The sequence below is a fragment of the Centroberyx gerrardi genome, chromosome 5 (assembly GCF_048128805.1).
Source record: "Centroberyx gerrardi isolate f3 chromosome 5, fCenGer3.hap1.cur.20231027, whole genome shotgun sequence".
In the NCBI taxonomy this organism is placed as follows: Eukaryota; Metazoa; Chordata; class Actinopteri; order Beryciformes; family Berycidae; genus Centroberyx; species Centroberyx gerrardi.
The window spans coordinates 36655416-36673108 of NC_136001.1; the positions used below are offsets into that span (position 1 = coordinate 36655416).

General features: G+C 45.2%; 2 protein-coding genes across 2 annotated transcripts in view; one reads left to right on the plus strand and one right to left on the minus strand.

Annotated features, from left to right (window-relative positions):
* Nucleotides 1-847: 847 nt before the first annotated feature.
* Nucleotides 848-11219, minus strand: nfs1 (NFS1 cysteine desulfurase). The gene is made up of 13 exons (XM_071899431.2): nucleotides 10876-11219; nucleotides 9671-9747; nucleotides 9224-9340; nucleotides 8856-8939; nucleotides 8586-8738; nucleotides 7985-8078; nucleotides 7756-7890; nucleotides 5731-5888; nucleotides 5524-5629; nucleotides 5283-5364; nucleotides 5085-5168; nucleotides 1868-1957; nucleotides 848-1762 (listed from the first exon to the last, which is right to left on the minus strand). The coding sequence occupies exons 1-13, from the start codon at nucleotides 10979-10981 to the stop codon at nucleotides 1699-1701; spliced, it is 1350 nt and encodes a 449-aa protein (XP_071755532.1). The 5' UTR covers nucleotides 10982-11219; the 3' UTR covers nucleotides 848-1698.
* A 3875-nt stretch (nucleotides 11220-15094) lies between these two features.
* Nucleotides 15095-17693, plus strand: part of LOC139911832 (pyruvate dehydrogenase [acetyl-transferring]-phosphatase 1, mitochondrial) — a 6139-nt gene continuing 3540 nt past the window's right edge. The window contains exons 1-4 of the mRNA XM_078283765.1: nucleotides 15095-15210; nucleotides 15305-15706; nucleotides 16154-16242; nucleotides 16962-17530. Coding sequence (XP_078139891.1) covers nucleotides 15157-15210; nucleotides 15305-15706; nucleotides 16154-16242; nucleotides 16962-17530 — 1114 coding nt within the window. The 5' untranslated portion in view covers nucleotides 15095-15156. The remainder of the gene's footprint in view (nucleotides 15211-15304; nucleotides 15707-16153; nucleotides 16243-16961; nucleotides 17531-17693) is intronic.

Consider the following 17693-nt stretch of genomic DNA (forward strand, 5'->3'; position numbering starts at 1 on the left):
TTTTATGTTGTGCACAGTGCAGTTATATCTTCAGTCCACTACTTGAAGGGCAGGTTTGTAAAAACCCATCGGTTTGGACAAAATGAGCATTATGTAGCCTATGCAATAATCAAATATTGTTATAGGTCAGCAGTAGTCGGAGCTCTAAGGTCATATAGTCGGTCAGGTAGTGATGTTCAGGCTGTTGGTCTGCAGGAAGCTGTATGGCTGCACTGAGCTTGTTGTCTTGATATGTTCCGGGACCTTTTCCCTCCAGACCGACTCGCGGGAACACCGACCCCTTGGTGTTCCGGGACCGCATCATTTACAAATTAAGCACTGAGCACAACTCCTAGTACAGGCTCTTGTAATATCAGCCTTGACTCCTGCAGCTCCTTCCTGGCAGCGCTCCCGGCATGTACGCTCAAACCTCTGCAGATGATCCAGAACGCGGCGGTGCGTCTGGTCTTCAACCGGCCCAAAACAGCACGTCACTCCGCTGTTCATATCCCTCCACTGGCTCCCCTCGCTGCCCGCATCAAGTTCAAGTCCTTGATGCTCGCCTACAAAGCGGCAACCAAAATGGCTCCGACCTACCTGAACTCCCTCATTCAGGTGTACGCTCCCTCCCGCTCACTACGCTCTGCCGAGGAGCGGCGCCCGGTGCTGCCGCCACAACAAGGCCCTAAGTCTCTATCCAGACTCTTCTTCTGTGGTTCCTCGGTGGTGGAACGAGTTACCAAACTCCATTCGATCCGCAGAGTCCCTCTCAATTTTTAAGAAGAGGCTAAAGACCCAGCTCTTTAGTGAACACCTTCTCACCTGATGGACTGTGTAATTAAAAAAAAAAAAAAAGTGAAGCAGCAGGTCAGTGATGAAGCTGGTGTTTATTGGAGAATGCAGCAGTAACAGAGTGACAGTAGAACACAGTAGATACTGAAGGCTGATCAACACTGCAGTCTAACTGACAAGGTGTGAAGAGTTTTGACAAAACTGCATATTAAACTGGATATTAGATTATACTGAATACTGCTGAGGTGCTGATAGACTAACATGGTGATGCTGCTTCAGTCCAGGGAGCTGAAACATGATTCTGATTCAGTAACAGTGACTCTCCTCACTACAGCAACCAGAGACATGAATCAGTGAATCTTCAGATGAATCAGTGAATCTTTAGATGAATCAGTGAATCTTCAGATGAATCAGTGAATCTTTAGATGAATCAGTGAATCAGCTGTGTGTCTGATTCCTCTGATCTAAACTGTGTCAGTGTCTCTGGTAGATCTGTTCACATCACATGTTGGGCAACTCTGGCAGGCAACATTGTCTAAGGAGTTGCCTCAGGAGTTGACCGAGGGTCCCATTTTATTTCCTGTTGCTGGGGACATTGCCCATCTAGGTTGCCCGACACATTGCCCGGTATCACAGAGTTTTCTGCTTTGGCTTCGACTGTGACACGCCGGGCAACATGTTGGGCAACAGAAGCTGAAATATGCGACAGAATCTATGTGGACAAGTTGCAGCATTAGGACAACTCCCTGGGCAATGTTGCCCAACAGATCAACTTAAAGCCCTTCAGGAGCTTCTACAGAACACAACAAGCTACAGGAAAGACTGCCTCAAGTCAGACAGGAGGTTTGTGCGTGTTTACAGACAGGAAGGACAGCTGGTTAGTTCCCAGAATTCCCTAGGAAGCATCGCTGTGGTGGTGGGAGGAGTCTAGTGCTGCGTCCAGTTGATGCTCTTCAGGTCAATGCCTTCCTGGGCCATCTCCCACAGAGGACTGAGAGAGAGAGAGAGAGAGAGAGAGAGAGAGAGAGAGAGAGAGAGATTAACCACTCCAGTTTAAACTCCAGTTTAACTCCAGTTTAACTCCAGTTTAACTCACCTCATCTGCCGCAGCCTGCAGACATGCTGGATGCATTTCTCTGCTGTGTAGTCGATCTCTTCTTCTGTACTGAACCTGCCGATACCAAACCTGACACACACACACACACACACACACACACACACACACACACACGGGTTCAGATTCATCTCTATGTATTCAACTTGCTGAATCCAAAGCTACAGCATATGATCCCTGCAGTAGCAGTAGTATAGTAGTAGTATAACTGTAGTAGCAGTAGTAGCAGTAGTATAGTAGTAGTATAACTGTAGTAGCAGTAGTAGTATAACTGTAGTAGCAGTAGTAGCAGTAGTATAGTAGTATAACTGTAGTAGCAGTAGTAGTAGTATAGTAGTGGTATAACTGTAGTAGCAGTAGTAGCAGTAGTATAGTAGTAGTATAACTGTAGTAGCAGTAGTAGCAGTAGTATAGTAGTATAACTAGTAGCAGTAGTAGTAGTATAACTGTAGTAGCAGTAGTAGTAGTAGTAGTATAGTAGTAGTATAACTGTAGTAGCAGTAGTAGCAGTAGTATAGTAGTATAACTAGTAGCAGTAGTAGTAGTATAGTAGTAGTATAACTGTAGTAGCAGTAGTAGTAGTAGTAGTATAGTAGTAGTATAACTGTAGTAGCAGTAGTAGCAGTAGTATAGTAGTAGTATAACAGTAGTAGCAGTAGTAGTAGTAGTAGTATAGTAGTAGTATAACTGTAGTAGCAGTAGTAGCAGTAGTATAGTAGTGGTATAACTGTAGTAGCAGTAGTAGTAGTAGTATAGTAGTGGTATAACTGTAGTAGCAGTAGTATAGTAGTAGTATAACTGTAGTAGCAGTAGTATAGCAGTGGTATAACTGCAGTAGCAGTAGTATAGTAGTAGTATAACTGTAGTAGCAGTAGTAGCAGTAGTATAGTAGTAGTATAACTGTAGTAGCAGTAGTAGCAGTAGTATAGTAGTAGTATAACTGTAGTAGCAGTAGTAGTATAACTGTAGTAGCAGTAGTAGCAGTAGTATAGTAGTATAACTGTAGTAGCAGTAGTAGTAGTATAGTAGTGGTATAACTGTAGTAGCAGTAGTAGCAGTAGTATAGTAGTAGTATAACTGTAGTAGCAGTAGTATAGTAGTATAACTAGTAGCAGTAGTAGTAGTATAGTAGTAGTATAACTGTAGTAGCAGTAGTAGTAGTAGTAGTATAGTAGTAGTATAACTGTAGTAGCAGTAGTAGCAGTAGTATAGTAGTATAACTAGTAGCAGTAGTAGTAGTATAGTAGTAGTATAACTGTAGTAGCAGTAGTAGTAGTAGTAGTATAGTAGTAGTATAACTGTAGTAGCAGTAGTAGCAGTAGTATAGTAGTGGTATAACTGTAGTAGCAGTAGTAGTAGTAGTATAGTAGTGGTATAACTGTAGTAGCAGTAGTATAGTAGTAGTATAACTGTAGTAGCAGTAGTATAGCAGTGGTATAACTGCAGTAGCAGTAGTATAGTAGTAGTATAACTGTAGTAGCAGTAGTAGCAGTAGTATAGTAGTAGTATAACTGTAGTAGCAGTAGTAGTATAGTAGTAGTATAACTGTAGTAGCAGTAGTATAGTAGTAGTATAACTGTAGTAGCAGTAGTAGTAGTAGTATAACTGTAGTAGCAGTAGTAGTAGTAGTATAGTAGTAGTATAACTGTAGTAGCAGTAGTAGTAGTATAGCAGTAGTATAACTGTAGTAGCAGTAGTAGTAGTAGTATAATAGTAGTATAACTGTAGTAGCAGTAGTAGTATAATAGTAGTATAACTGTAGTAGCAGTAGTAGTAGTAGTAGTATAATAGTAGTATAACTGTAGTAGCAGTAGTAGTATAATAGTAGTATAACTGTAGTAGCAGTAGTAGTAGTAGTATAATAGTAGTATAACTGTAGTAGCAGTAGTAGTATAGCAGTAGTATAACTGTAGTAGCAGTAGTAGTATAATAGTAGTATAACTGTAGTAGCAGTAGTAGTATAATAGTAGTATAACTGTAGTAGCAGTAGTAGTATAATAGTAGTATAACTGTAGTAGCAGTAGTAGTATAGCAGTAGTATACCTGTAGTAGTAGTAGTAGTATAGCAGTAGTATAACTGTAGTAGTAGTAGTAGTATAGCAGTAGTATAACTGTAGTAGCAGTAGTAGTATAATAGTAGTATAACTGTAGTAGCAGTAGTAGTATAATAGTAGTATAACTGTAGTAGCAGTAGTAGTAGTAGTAGTAGTATAATAGTAGTATAACTGTAGTAGCAGTAGTAGTATAACTGTAGTAGTAGTAGTAGTATAATAGTAGTATAACTGTAGTAGCAGTAGTAGTAGTAGTATAGCAGTAGTATAACTGTAGTAGTAGTAGTAGTATAGCAGTAGTATAACTGTAGTAGCAGTAGTAGTATAACTGTAGTAGTAGTAGTAGTATAATAGTAGTATAACTGTAGTAGCAGTAGTAGTATAACTGTAGTAGCAGTAGTAGTATAACTGTAGTAGCAGTAGTAGTATAATAGTAGTATAACTGTAGTAGCAGTAGTATAACTGTAGTAGTAGTAGTATAATAGTAGTATAACTGTAGTAGCAGTAGTAGTATAACTGTAGTAGTAGTAGTAGTATAATAGTAGTATAACTGTAGTAGCAGTAGTAGTAGTAGTAGTAGTAGTATAATAGTAGTATAACTGTGGTAGTAGTAGTAGTAGTAGTATAATAGTAGTATAACTGTAGTAGCAGTAGTAGTATAATAGTAGTATAACTGTAGTAGCAGTAGCAATAGTAGTAGTAGCAGTAGTAGTATAGTAGTAGTATAACTGTAGTAGCAGTAGTAGTATAGTAGTAGTATAACTGTAGTAGCAGTAGTAGTAGCAGTAGTAGTATAATAGTAGTATAACTGTAGTAGCAGTAGCAGTAGTAGTAGTAGCAGTAGTAGTATAATAGTAGTATAACTGTAGTAGCAGTAGCAGTAGTAGTAGTAGCAGTAGTAGTATAACTGTAGTAGCAGTAGTAGTATAGTAGTAGTATAACTGTAGTAGCAGTAGTTGTAGCAGTAGTAGTATAATAGTAGTATAACTGTAGTAGCAGTAGTAGTAGCAGTAGTAGTATAATAGTAGTATTACTGTAGTAGCAGTAGTAGTAGCAGTAGTAGTATAATAGTAGTATTACTGTAGTAGCAGTAGTAGTAGCAGTAGTAGTATAATAGTAGTATTACTGTAGTAGCAGTAGTACAGTACCTGATAGAGGAGTGAGCCAGATCTTCATCTGCTCCGATGGCTCTCAGAACATAAGACGGCTCCAGAGACGCTGAGGTACAGGCACTGCACACACACACACACACACACACACACACACACACACACTCAGTATCATTAGTTCATTCCTCCAGGTAGAGAGGCTGTGTGTGTGTGTGTGTGTGTGTGTGTGTGTCTCACCTCCCAGATGACAGTGCTACATCCTTCAGAGCCATCAGCAGACTCTCTCCCTCCACATAGGCAAAGGACAGGTTGACACAGCCTGAACACACACACACACACACACACACACACACACACACACACACAGGTAAACAGATGTGAATCAGAGTGGAAGCGGCTGCTACAGAGATTTGGACCAGCAGAATCAGTGAGGTCATGTGATCTCTGTGTGTGTGTGTGTGTGTGTGTGTGTGTGTACCAGCGTAGCGTTGTTCAGGATCTCCGTTCATGATGACATCAGGAATCCCAGCCATGATCTTCTGGACCAGACGGTCAGCAAGCATGGACACTCTGTGGTGGTCATACTATACACACACACACACACACACACACACGTGCTTATTCAGTCTTGTGAGTTTGGATGCGTTTGTTTCATCTCGGTGTGTTTGGGTGCGTTTGTTTCTACCTCCATCTCCTGCTGGGCGATGTGGCAGGCGGCTCCCAGCCCCACAGCCAGAGGGGTGGGGACAGTGCCGGAGCGCAGCCCCCTCTCCTGCCCGCCCCCGTTCTGGAGCGGCTCCAAACGCACCCTGGGGCGACGACGCACGTACAGAGCACCCACACCTACACACACACACACACACACACACACACACAGTACCAACACACACATACACACATTACTGATACACACAGACTTTTGAAGCCGCCTGATATTCTGTCTGCAGCTTCCAGTTCACCTGATCCACTTCAAAGAATCTGAAGCTTTAACTGGACAGACAGAGGGAACTGGAAACACTGGACTAGATCTAACCAGTCAGTAAACAGTCAGTAAACAGTCAGTCAGTGAACAGTCAGTAAACAGTCAGTCAGTGAACAGTCAGTCAACAGTCAGTAAACAGTCAGTCAGCGAACAGTCAGTCAACAGTCAGTCAGTGAACAGTCAGTCAACAGTCAGTCAACAGTCAGTCAGTGAACAGTCAGTCAACAGTCAGTCAACAGTCAGTCAGTGAACAGTCAGTAAACAGTCAGTCAGTAAACAGTCAGTGAACAGTCAGTGAACAGTCAGTCAACAGTCAGTCAGTGAACAGTCAGTAAACAGTCAGTCAACAGTCAGTCAGTGAACAGTCAGTCAACAGTCAGTAAACAGTCAGTCAGTGAACAGTCAGTAAACAGTCAGTCAGTAAACAGTCAGTAAACAGTCAGTCAACAGTCAGTCAGTGAACAGTCAGTCAACAGTCAGTCAACAGTCAGTCAGTAAACAGTCAGTAAACAGTCAGTCAGTAAACAGTCAGTAAAGAGTCAGTCAACAGTCAGTCAGTGAACAGTCAGTAAACAGTCAGTCAACAGTCAGTAAACAGTCAGTCAACAGTCAGTAAACAGTCAGTCAGTGAACAGTCAGTAAACAGTCAGTAAACAGTCAGTCAGTGAACAGTCAGTAAACAGTCAGTCAACAGTCAGTCAGTAAACAGTCAGTGAACAGTCAGTAAACAGTCAGTCAACAGTCAGTCAGTGAACAGTCAGTGAACAGTCAATCAACAGTCAGTCAGTTAACAGTCAGTAAACAGTCAGTCAGTAAACAGTCAGTCAACAGTCAGTCAACAGTCAGTCAACAGTCAGTCAGTGAACAGTCAGTAAACAGTCAGTCAACAGTCAGTCAGTAAACAGTCAGTCAACAGTCAGTCAGTCAACAGTCAGTCAACAGTCAGTCAGTGAACAGTCAGTAAACAGTCAACAGTCAGTCAGTGAACAGTCAGTAAACAGTCAGTCAGTCAACAGTCAGTCAGTGAACAGTCAGTGAACAGTCAGTCAACAGTCAGTCAACAGTCAGTCAGTCAACAGTCAGTCAGTGAATAGTCAGTAAACAGTCAGTCAACAGTCAGTCAGTGAACAGTCAGTGAACAGTCAGTAAACAGTCAGTCAGTGAACAGTCAGTGAACAGTCAGTAAACAGTCAGTCAGTGAACAGTCAGTAAACAGTCAGTAAACAGTCAGTCAGTGAACAGTCAGTGAACAGTCAGTCAGTGAACAGTCAGTGAACAGTCAGTCAGTGAACAGTCAGTGAACAGTCAGTAAACAGTCAGTCAGTGAACAGTCAGTAAACAGTCAGTCAGTGAACAGTCAGTAAACAGTCAGTAAACAGTCAGTCAGTGAACAGTCAGTAAACAGTCAGTAAACAGTCAGTCAGTGAACAGTCAGTGAACAGTCAGTAAACAGTCAGTCAGTGAACAGTCAGTAAAGTCAGTCAACAGTCAGTCAGTGAACAGTCAGTGAACAGTCAGTCTGAACAGTCAGTGAACAGTCAGTCAACAGTCAGTCAGTGAACAGTCAGTGAACAGTCAGTGAACAGTCAGTAAACAGTCAGTCAGTGAACAGTCAGTAAACAGTCAGTAAACAGTCAGTGAACAGTCAGTCAGTGAACAGTCAGTGAACAGTCAGTAAACAGTCAGTGAACAGTCAGTGAACAGTCAGTCAGTAAACAGTCAGTAAACCTTTGGGGCCGTAGATCTTGTGCCCGCTGATGGACATCAGGTCGACCTTCCAGTCGGAGACGTTGATGGGAATCTTCCCTACAGCCTGAGCAGCGTCGGTGTGGAGGAACACGCCGCGAGAGCGGCACAGCTGACCTGGGGGGGGGGGGGGGGGGGGGGGGGGGGGGGGGGTTAGACTGAGTCCAGGAGACGGTTGTGTTGTGCTGTTGTGTTGTGCTGCCATGGTTACCGATCTCCTTGATGGGCTGCTTCACTCCTATCTCGTTGTTGACGCTCATCACCGACACCAGAGAGGTTTCAGGACAGATACTGTCCTCCAGGACCTACACACACACACACACACACACACACACAGTTATGTTACATTTCAGTTAAAATGGGTTTAGCTTTCTGTACATTGAAGCATGCGTGTGTGTGTGTGTGTGTGTGTGTGCGTCTGTGTGTGTGTCTCAGTGTGTGTGTGTGTGTGTGCGTGTCTCAGTGTGTGTGTGTGTCTCAGTGTGTGTGTGTGTGTCTCAGTGTGTGTGTGTGTGTGTGTGTGTGTGTGTCTCAGTGTGTGTGTGTCTCAGTGTGTGTGTGTGTGTGTGTCTCAGTGTGTGTGTGTGTGTGTGTGTGTCTCAGTATATGTGTGTGTGTGTGTGTGTCTCAGTGTGTGTGTGTCTCAGTGTGTGTGTGTGTGTCTCAGTGTGTGTGTGTGTGTCTCAGTGTGTGTGTGTGTGTGTGTGTGTGTGTGTGTGTGTCTCAGTGTGTGTGTGTGTCTCAGTGTGTGTGTGTGTGTCTCAGTGTGTGTGTGTGTGTGTGTGTGTCTCAGTGTGTGTGTGTGTGTGCACCTGCAGGTCCAGCAGTCCGTTGCTCTTCACTGGTAGATATGTGACTCTGAAGCCTTCGGCCTCCAGAACGCGGCAGGAGTCCAGAACACACTTATGTTCTGTCTGAGTGGTGATCACATGACGCTTCTTCACCTGGTAGAACCTGGCCACGCCCTGAGGGGGCAGCACGGCATCATGGGAAATAAAACAAACAACACCACAAAGGAGTCAGCAGGCAGGAGAGGAGGAGGAGAAGGAGGAGGAGGAGGAGAAGGAGGAGGAGGATGTCACCTTGATAGCCATGTTGTTGGACTCGGTGGCTCCGCTGGTGAAGATGATCTCTCTGGGATCTGCTGCTATCAGGTCTGCTATCTGCTGCTCACACACACACAGAGACACACACACACACACACACACACACACACACACACACACACACAGTCAAACCTCCACTGAAAAACCATAAAACACAGAAAACCTTTCTGAAAACTTACCAAGTAACAGTCGATGTCTCTCTACCTTCCTCTCTCCCTCTCTGCAGACTCTCTCTCTCTCTCTCTCTCTCTCTCTCTCTCTCTCTCTCTCTCTCTCTCTCTCTCTCTCTCTCTCTCTCTCTCTCTCTCTCTCTCTGCAGACTGAGTGTCTGAGTGTCTCTCTACCTTCCTGGCTCGCTCCATGGCGCTCTCGCTCTCCCAGCCGTAGGCGTGTGTTCTGGAGTGAGGGTTCCCATAGTAGTTCACCTGGTAGGGCAGCATGGCGTCCAGCACCCTGGGGTCCTGCTCACACACACACACACACACAGTAGTAACAGCTGCTGCACATCCTTTAAACATCACCTTGGCAAAAAGTTTTGTTTTGCTAGCTAGCTAACTGAATAACTTCCTTGTTATTCCTACAACAATACACAAGTGAGCACAGTGCCAGGCTCCGCCCACAGCTCCGCCCACAGCCCCACCCATAGCCCCACCCACAGCCCCACCCACAGCCCCGCCCAGTTTCTCTATCCAGCTACTTAAATTAAAGCCGGAGGTGAACATGCTAACATCCTGTCTGTAGCATCAGCTGGCTCAGCCTGTCACCATGACAATGTGTTTGGTAACGGTTACCATGGGTGTGGTGGACTGGAAGTCCATGTAGAGCGGGCGCAGCTCGTCTCTCTCCAGGTCCTGGCTCTTCACCAGCTCTGCAGGGACAACACAGCATGTTAATACACAGCAATAACACAGCAATAACACAGGAATAACACAGCAATAACACAGGAATAACACAGGAATAACAGCAATAACACAGGAATAACACAGGAATAACAGCAATAACACAGGAATAACACAGCAATAACACAGGAATAACACAGGAATAACAGCAATAACACAGCAATAACACAGGAATAACACAGCAATAACACAGGAATAACAGCAATAACACAGGAATAACACAGCAATAACACAGCAATAACACAGCAATAACACAGCAATAACACAGGAATAACAGCAATAACACAGGAATAACACAGGAATAACACAGCAATAACACAGCAATAACACAGCAATAACACAGCAATAACACAGGAATAACAGCAATAACACAGGAATAACACAGCAATAACACAGCAATAACACAGGAATAACACAGGAATAACACAGGAATAACACAGCAATAACACAGCAATAACACAGCAATAACACAGCAATAACACAGGAATAACACAGGAATAACACAGGAATAACACAGCAATAACACAGCAATAACACAGCAATAACACAGGAATAACACAGGAATAACACAGGAATAACACAGCAATAACACAGCAATAACACAGCAATAACACAGCAATAACACAGGAATAACACAGGAATAACACAGCAATAACACAGCAATAACACAGCAATAACACAGCAATAACACAGGAATAACAGCAATAACACTGAGCTGATGAAACTGGTTCCTGTCTGATGGAGCTCCATGTTGAGCTTTACCTGCTGTGTTTTAACTCGTAGTTTTATTATGTTTTTGTTGTTTCATAACTGTGTTTTTACTGTGAACCGGATGAGACCAGTTTGAACTGGATTCTGGTGAACTGAATTACATTCACACTGCTGTGTTTCATCCAGACTTATTCAGCAGTCAGCGAGTTCCCATCAGCAGCTGACCGGCTGGAGAGCTGGCTGGTTCCAGATGATGCTCTCTCTCTCTCTCTCTCTCTCTCTCTCTCTCTCTCTCTCTAAAAGCGAACTGCGTCACTCGGAGATTAGCAGGATGCTAACTGACCGGAGGCTAATGAAACAAGCTAACGCTTCCCGCGGTGTGTTACCTTTCTCCAGGGAGCTGGCGGCTCTCTGGGCAGAGCCTGGCCGCAGAGGGAGCGCTGTGAGCGGCCTCAGCAGCCGGGAGGAGACGCTCCTGCCCGGGGAAAGCATTTGCGCGGCGGGTCGCTTTAGCTGGCGAGCCGCTGACCTCCGACAGCAACAGACAACTGGAACCAGTTGAACCAGTTTAACAAGCCGGTTCCTCTGGCTGGAGACGGCTGCGTTTAGTCACGAAGATACACGATAAAAAGATGATTTTGGAAATCTTAGTCCAAGTTGCTCCGGTTTCAAAAGCAGAAGACGCGGCCGCTCTTATAACAGCCTGTCAGTTACATCAGGGTCAAGCTAGACACAACGGCAAGGTCAACTTCCGATCTCAACTTTCAAAATAAAAGTTTTATTTAAAAGATAAATAAATTCAGGACATACTGTATGTTGCAGCTATAAAAATAAATAGATCAAATAATTTATGTTGAACATGAAATGGTTTTTAAACATTGATGAACATATGATGCAATGTTTTTTGAGTGAAACAAATTACCAAAGTAAAAATAAAGAATATACTATATTTAAGGAGGAATCTGTACTAAATGAAAATATAATTGTTGTCATTTCCACGGCACATATTGACATATATAATTATAGGCCTATGCAAGATGCCATATACGCATAATTTTGCCACCGGCCTGCTAGTTACTTTTATTTTGAAGGCAAAACATCATATTTCCGGTCTTGTCCTGTCTGACGGTCGCGAGCTTGACGCAGCTGGGTGTTGCTGCCGGTTGCACAAGAAACGGAAAGAGGGGCGGGAACTTCCTCTGCACGATCTGTATTCTCATTGGTTAATCTGCAGTGTTTTGCTCCATTTCGGGGCGGGGTCAAGGTCTTTCCTCTGTCCTCTGATTGGTTACAAGGAGGAAGTTTACATTGTCAGGAAGTGGAATGTGAGTTCAGTCTCGGGTCAGGTTATATACACGTTCTGGATTGATGTGACCAACTTTCTAAAAAAGAAACTTAAGATGTCTATGTATCTGTTTGTACCTTTGTATATGAACTTGTGTACAATAAAGAAAGTGAAAAAAAAAAAAAAAAAAGAGTCGGGTCAGGTTGAGTAACTGGATCTAACCGTTTATTCAGTTATATCAGTTTAGTGACGTCATGTCTGTGTTTGTGAATCTCACAGTAACTGACATCACAGACAGTTCATCATTATAATTAAACTGTAATAAAGTTTCTCTACAGGTGAACAGGCAGGTCCAACACACAGAGTTTATAGATTACTGATTTCCAGAGAGACAGAGACAACTGTCAAAGGTCTGATTTTATTGGGCTAATGGGCCAACAGACAGGCAGGCAGACAGACAGGCAGACAGACAGACAGGCAGACAGACAGACAGGCAGGCAGACAGACAGGCAGACAGACAGACAGGCAGGCAGACAGACAGACAGACAGACAGGCAGACAGACAGATAGACAGACAGGCAGGCAGACAGACAGACAGACAGACAGGTAGACAGACAGACAGGCAGAAAGACTGAGCTAGAGACATATACAACCTGCAACACAACAGGACAGCTGCAGTGCTGTGACCTGTCAGAAAGTGAGAAGTCGACATGAGGAAGAAGAGGAAGAGTTAACCAGTAACTAACTGCTAACTAACTGCTAACTAACTGCTAACTAACTGCTAACTAACTAACAAGCTGTCCAGGCAGCAGGACAGGTGAGTCGCAGCTCAACAAACTGTGTCAGGTGTTTGTGCTGAATCCTGATCCAGATCTGGGTCTAAACCATCTAGACTGCAGTTAGACAGGAGGAAACTGTAATTATCTGTAGTTAGTAGTAGTAATGCTAAAAGTGATATTCATGTAGTGTGAACAGCCACACATTTGAAACACAATGTTGTGTCGGTGTGTAAACAGGTTTTCAAATGGATTGGGATTCTTTCAGTTTCCATCAGGAAAATCAGAACAGGTAAAAAACAAAGAGAGGACCGAAAAGATTAAAGTGCCGCTGGTCTGATTAGTTTGCTGAAGAGGCTGATGCATGTTGGACCTGGAAAAGACTGACAGCTCAGATAATAACTGTGTTTGTGGAAGACACTTTGTCACAAGTTACAGGATAATTTACTGATTTGTCTCAGACTGAAGCTGAGGAACCAGCTGTCTGCTTTAGCCTTCTGTCAGTGTTGACTGAGCTAGCTGCCATCTAACCTCCTGTCAGTTTAGTCAGTGATATAAATGAGGTTGGGTGGCATTCAATGAGCATGGTAGCTAACAGGCGTAGCTAACGTTGGCTAATGTTACTGACATGACACAAAAAGCTTCATGCTTGCTAGCTAAATTAACATTTTTTTCACCTGCTCTGACTTTCCTGATGGAAACTGACAGAATCAGTGAATCAGAAGAACAGGTTTAATCCAGTTTAGCTCAGTGTGTTTGGTTTAGTTCAGTTAGTCAGCAGGCTGATTGTGTTTCTGTCCGTTTGATTTCTGTCTGTTTCTGACTGAACTGATCATTTCATCACTGATCCATCTGATTGATTTAGTGTTTAGATAATGTCAGCTTGTTAGCTAGCTAACCATAGTATCTGGTCAGCTAACATCACTGTCTTGTTGTTAACACATCTGATTAGCACACTAGCTAACGTATCTAGTAGCAGCTAGCGTTAGCGTGTTCACATTAACATCAGTGTGTCTGCCGGCTAGTTAGCTAGCTAACAGTTTGTTCAGGTTAACTGAGCTGACTCTTCTCAAGCTACAACTCAGAGTGTTTTGGAGTAGAGACTAGGGCTAAAGACAAGACAGTTTACTGTGTCACAGTAACCAAATCCACCTTATCACACTATTCACTTTTACTGAGAACGTTACTGAATGGATCTACAGCCACACCACAACAAGCTGACTCAGCTGCTCTCTGCTTCTAGCTGCTTCATACAGATTTACACTTTATTAACTAACACACAGTTCTACAGATTTACACTTTATTAACTAACACACAGTTCTACACATTTACACTTTATTAACTAACACACAGTTCTACATGTTCCTCCATCATGAGACTCAGCTGCTGCAGCAGGTTGCTGATGAAACTGTAAAGTCTGTATTCAGAGTTTATTTCTTGATGTTAAAGTTTGTATTTTTCCCTCCAACAGACTTGGACGGGGTTTTGTTTTCACGCTTATCTGTTAGCAGGATTTCTCAACAAGTTATTAACGGATTTACAGGAAACTGTGGAAAGGTTGGTCATTGGGCTGCGATTAACTTTTCACACTGATTGGCCAAAGGGGGGCGTGGCAGTGGGCGTGGCTTCTCACAAAAATGCAGAGAACTTGCAAACGGATTAACATAACACCATGAAACTTTGTGGCCAATCAGCAGACAGAAGAAGAGGCAAACCCTCCATTATTGGTCCAATCAAACAACATGGAGGCACTGGAGAGCTCATCTCCTGTTTAGACAGAACCAGACCTGGTCCAGAGGTAGAAGAGCAGCTCTGATGGAAACTGAACAGATATTGAGCTGATTGGTCAGGTGGTGTTGAGATAATCAGATACAACGATTCAAAGTGTGTAGAATGTGAACAGGCAGATCTCGTGTCACATTTCAGTGAATGTGAAACAAGAAAGAAGAAATTATTTACTTTTGGTGAAAATCTAACATGTGGAACAGGCATATATTGCGTTGGAGTGACATCTAGTTATTAAAAGAAATGGAAAGATTTTCATTTTACTCTAATGATAGTAGTAAAGACAGTAATGGATGAGTGTTTTTCTGACCAGATCTTTCCTCCGTCTCTCCACTGACTGACAGTTCAGAGTGAAACCTCTGATCAGAGCAGCCATCCTGATCAATTCCTTCATTGTAATACCTTCAACTATTCCTCGTTTTGCTGGGACCCCTGGAAACCCCTCAAGGACCCCTGGAAACCCCTCAAGGACCCCTGGAAGTCCCTCAAGGACCCCTGGAAACCCCTCAAGGACCCCTGGAAGTCCCTGGACCCCACTCTGGAACTGGACTAGTCTGCACACTAACTATAGACTGGAGTTAGTCTGTTGTGTCACACTGGTTTAACAGGAGATCAGACAGGTGAAGAACCTCAGAACAACATACAGCACAGTCAGAAACCTCCTGTTGGTTCTCCTGCTGGTTCTCCAGGTGAGCTGCCATGCTGGGACGGGCGGCTCGCAGGTTTGATCCCCGGCTGTGCCCCTCGCTCTCCTGCCCTCGTCCTCCACTCGAGCTGCCCAAACGTCATTACCCAGCAGGCAGTGGGAGCAGGAAGTACAGGATGGGGCAGGAGGTGGGACAGATGAGCCTGGCTCAGATCAACCACATCTTAAAGGTGAGGACCACAAAGATCGATCAAGGAGTCGATCAATGCAACAACCAATCAGTCAATCTATCAGTTAATCTATCTGTCTATGTTCTGTTTCCAGGCCAATGAGTACAGCCACACCCACCCTAGAGGCCCCGCCTCCCATGGCGTCCTGGGTTTCCATAGCAACCTGTTGCCTTCCAACCACCCCAGCGAGGACCGGCGCAGCAGCGCCACCTGCCTGCCGGGCGACGGCCTGCTGTTCGGCGTGTTCGACGGCCACGCGGGGCCGGCCTGCGCCCAGGCCGTCAGCCAGAGGCTCTTCTACTACATCGCCGTGGCAACGCTGTCCCTGAGGACACTGGCGGAGCTCGAACAGGCGGTGGAGGAGGAACGGGCCGTCCCGCCACTGCTGGAGTGGCACAAACACCCACAAGACCACAGCTGCCCCGACGGCGGGCAGATCTCCTTCCACAGCCTCCGCACCTACTGGCAGGAGAGGCTGGACCTGGAGGAGGAGGAGGTAACCAATCAGGAGGGAGGAGGGTGTGTGTGTGTGTGTGTGTGTGTGTGCATCCAGTATGTGTATCTGTGCAGTAACTGGAGCTCAGCACCTCCAGATCTACTGCTGCTTTAATGCTGCGTTCACGTCTTACTGTAAGTACAACAAAGTCCATGTCGCCTCCTGGTGGTGATTTCAGGACAGGTGGGATTTTAAAGCTCTGTTATCTCCCACTTGGAGTTATGAATGGCTGAAGTGTGTCACCACAGGCGGGAAACATGGCAGTGAATCCTCCGATGTCAGCAGTCCAAGAGAAAAATCTGAATTATTAAAAATCCAAATGGCGTTCCAACAAGTTCATCCTGCGCTTCTGTTTCTTCCGATCTGACGTGAACGCACCATGAGCTTTCAAACGTGTTTTCTGAATGTGATGACATCATTATCCATTCCCTCTCTGATTGGTTGTAGGACGGCAGGAGGGTGAGTTCAGCGCTGGTCAACGCCTTCAGTCGCCTTGACAACGACCTCTCTCTGGAGGCCCAGGTCCACCTCTCCATGTCCTCTCCCAGGTCCTCATCCAGACGCTCCTTCTTTACAGTCTTACATGTCTGCGATCCAAAGAGAATATCTGACGCTTCTAATGAATTCCTCCTGGCTGAAGTGATGTGATGGGAATCAGAATAAAACTGTTTTGACCTGCAAAATATTAGTGTTCCTGCGATTCTAGCTGCAGTCTCAGAAGATTCTGTATCAAAACTTTATTGTACATGTTTAAAATGTCAGTGTGTTACCGCCACTGCTGTTATGAGCGATTCAACCGTTCAGCTTACAGCCAGAAAGTTTTATCGCCTGCGGAACAGTTGTTGTAGATTTTCCTGGAAACTCTCTGACATCACTTCCTCTAAGACGGGCAGAAAGAATATTGTGATTCCAACCAAAGGAAGCATTCTGATTGGGCCATTGATGTAAAGCCTAATGACCAAATCCACAGAGAGGAGAGTCTGGTAGTTCACACTTTGAGGATTCAATTAGAAAACCTTCATGTCCTCAATGAGGCTATTTGTTGTGTTTCTCAATCCCATGAAGGAGGCTTCAGGTCAGATCAGGTCAGGTCAGAGTTTGAGGTTCAGTTGACTACAGCAGTCCAGTCAGGCTGTAAATATTCCCTCATGGATCAAACTGTCACTTCTCTCATGTCCAGCAGTCTTTATGTTTCATCATTTCCCTGGTTGCTTTTAGCTCCAGTCACCAGGTGAATCCTCTCTCTGCTCCCCAGACGGGGGTCTCTTCCTGGGGAGGCGTGGTCTCTGTCTTCACCCCTGCGGGTGGCGCTATCCGGCTGCACGGCCTGCGTGGCGCACGTCTCCGGTGGCGTCCTGCACGTGGCCAACCTGGGCGACAGCCGGGCCGTCCTGGGCGTCCAGGAGCCGGACGGCCGCTGGTCGGCGCTCAGTCTCAGCAACGACCACAACGCTCAGAACCCCGACGAGCTGCAGAGGATTCTGGGAGAACACCCGGCGGCGGAGCGGCGCACGGCGGTTCGCCACGACCGCCTGCTGGGTCTGCTGCTGCCGTTCAGGGCGTTCGGCGACGTCCGGTTCAAATGGAGCGCGGAGACGCTGAGGCGCGTCTACGAAACGCGGCCGGACGTCCTGTCGGCGGTCGGCGAGGCGGCCCGGACGCCGCCGCAGCACTACCTCACCCCGCCGTACCTCAGCGCCCGGCCCGAGGTCAGCCGCCACCGCATCAGACACAAAGACAAGTTCCTGGTGTTGGCTACTGACGGACTGTGGGAGCTGATGCACCGACAGACTGTAGTGCAGCTGGTGGGAGAACAACTGACAGGTAAGAGAAGAGAAGGATATTCACTTCTCTCTTTTGTTGGGATTACAGCCTGGGACAGAGACAGGTCTGAACACGCCCGCCAGCTGGTCTGTGCACGCAGTGAGGGCGCGACCCAGGATGCCATCTGGACCTGTGGCCTGTGGTCTGGTGGGACCCTGCTGGA

What these genes read in the sequence shown, in the direction of transcription:
- nfs1 (XM_071899431.2), bottom strand. Translation starts at nt 10,981, where the DNA reads ATGCTTTCCCCGGGCAGGAGCGTCTCCTCCCGGCTGCTGAGGCCGCTC. An exon ending in TCCTGAACAACGCTACGCTG is followed by an intron (nt 5,365 to 5,523) that starts GTACACACACAC and finishes GTGTGTGTTCAG; the next exon opens with GCTGTGTCAACCTGTCCTTT. An exon ending in GTAGCACTGTCATCTGGGAG is followed by an intron (nt 5,169 to 5,282) that starts GTGAGACACACA and finishes GTGTGTGTGCAG; the next exon opens with TGCCTGTACCTCAGCGTCTC.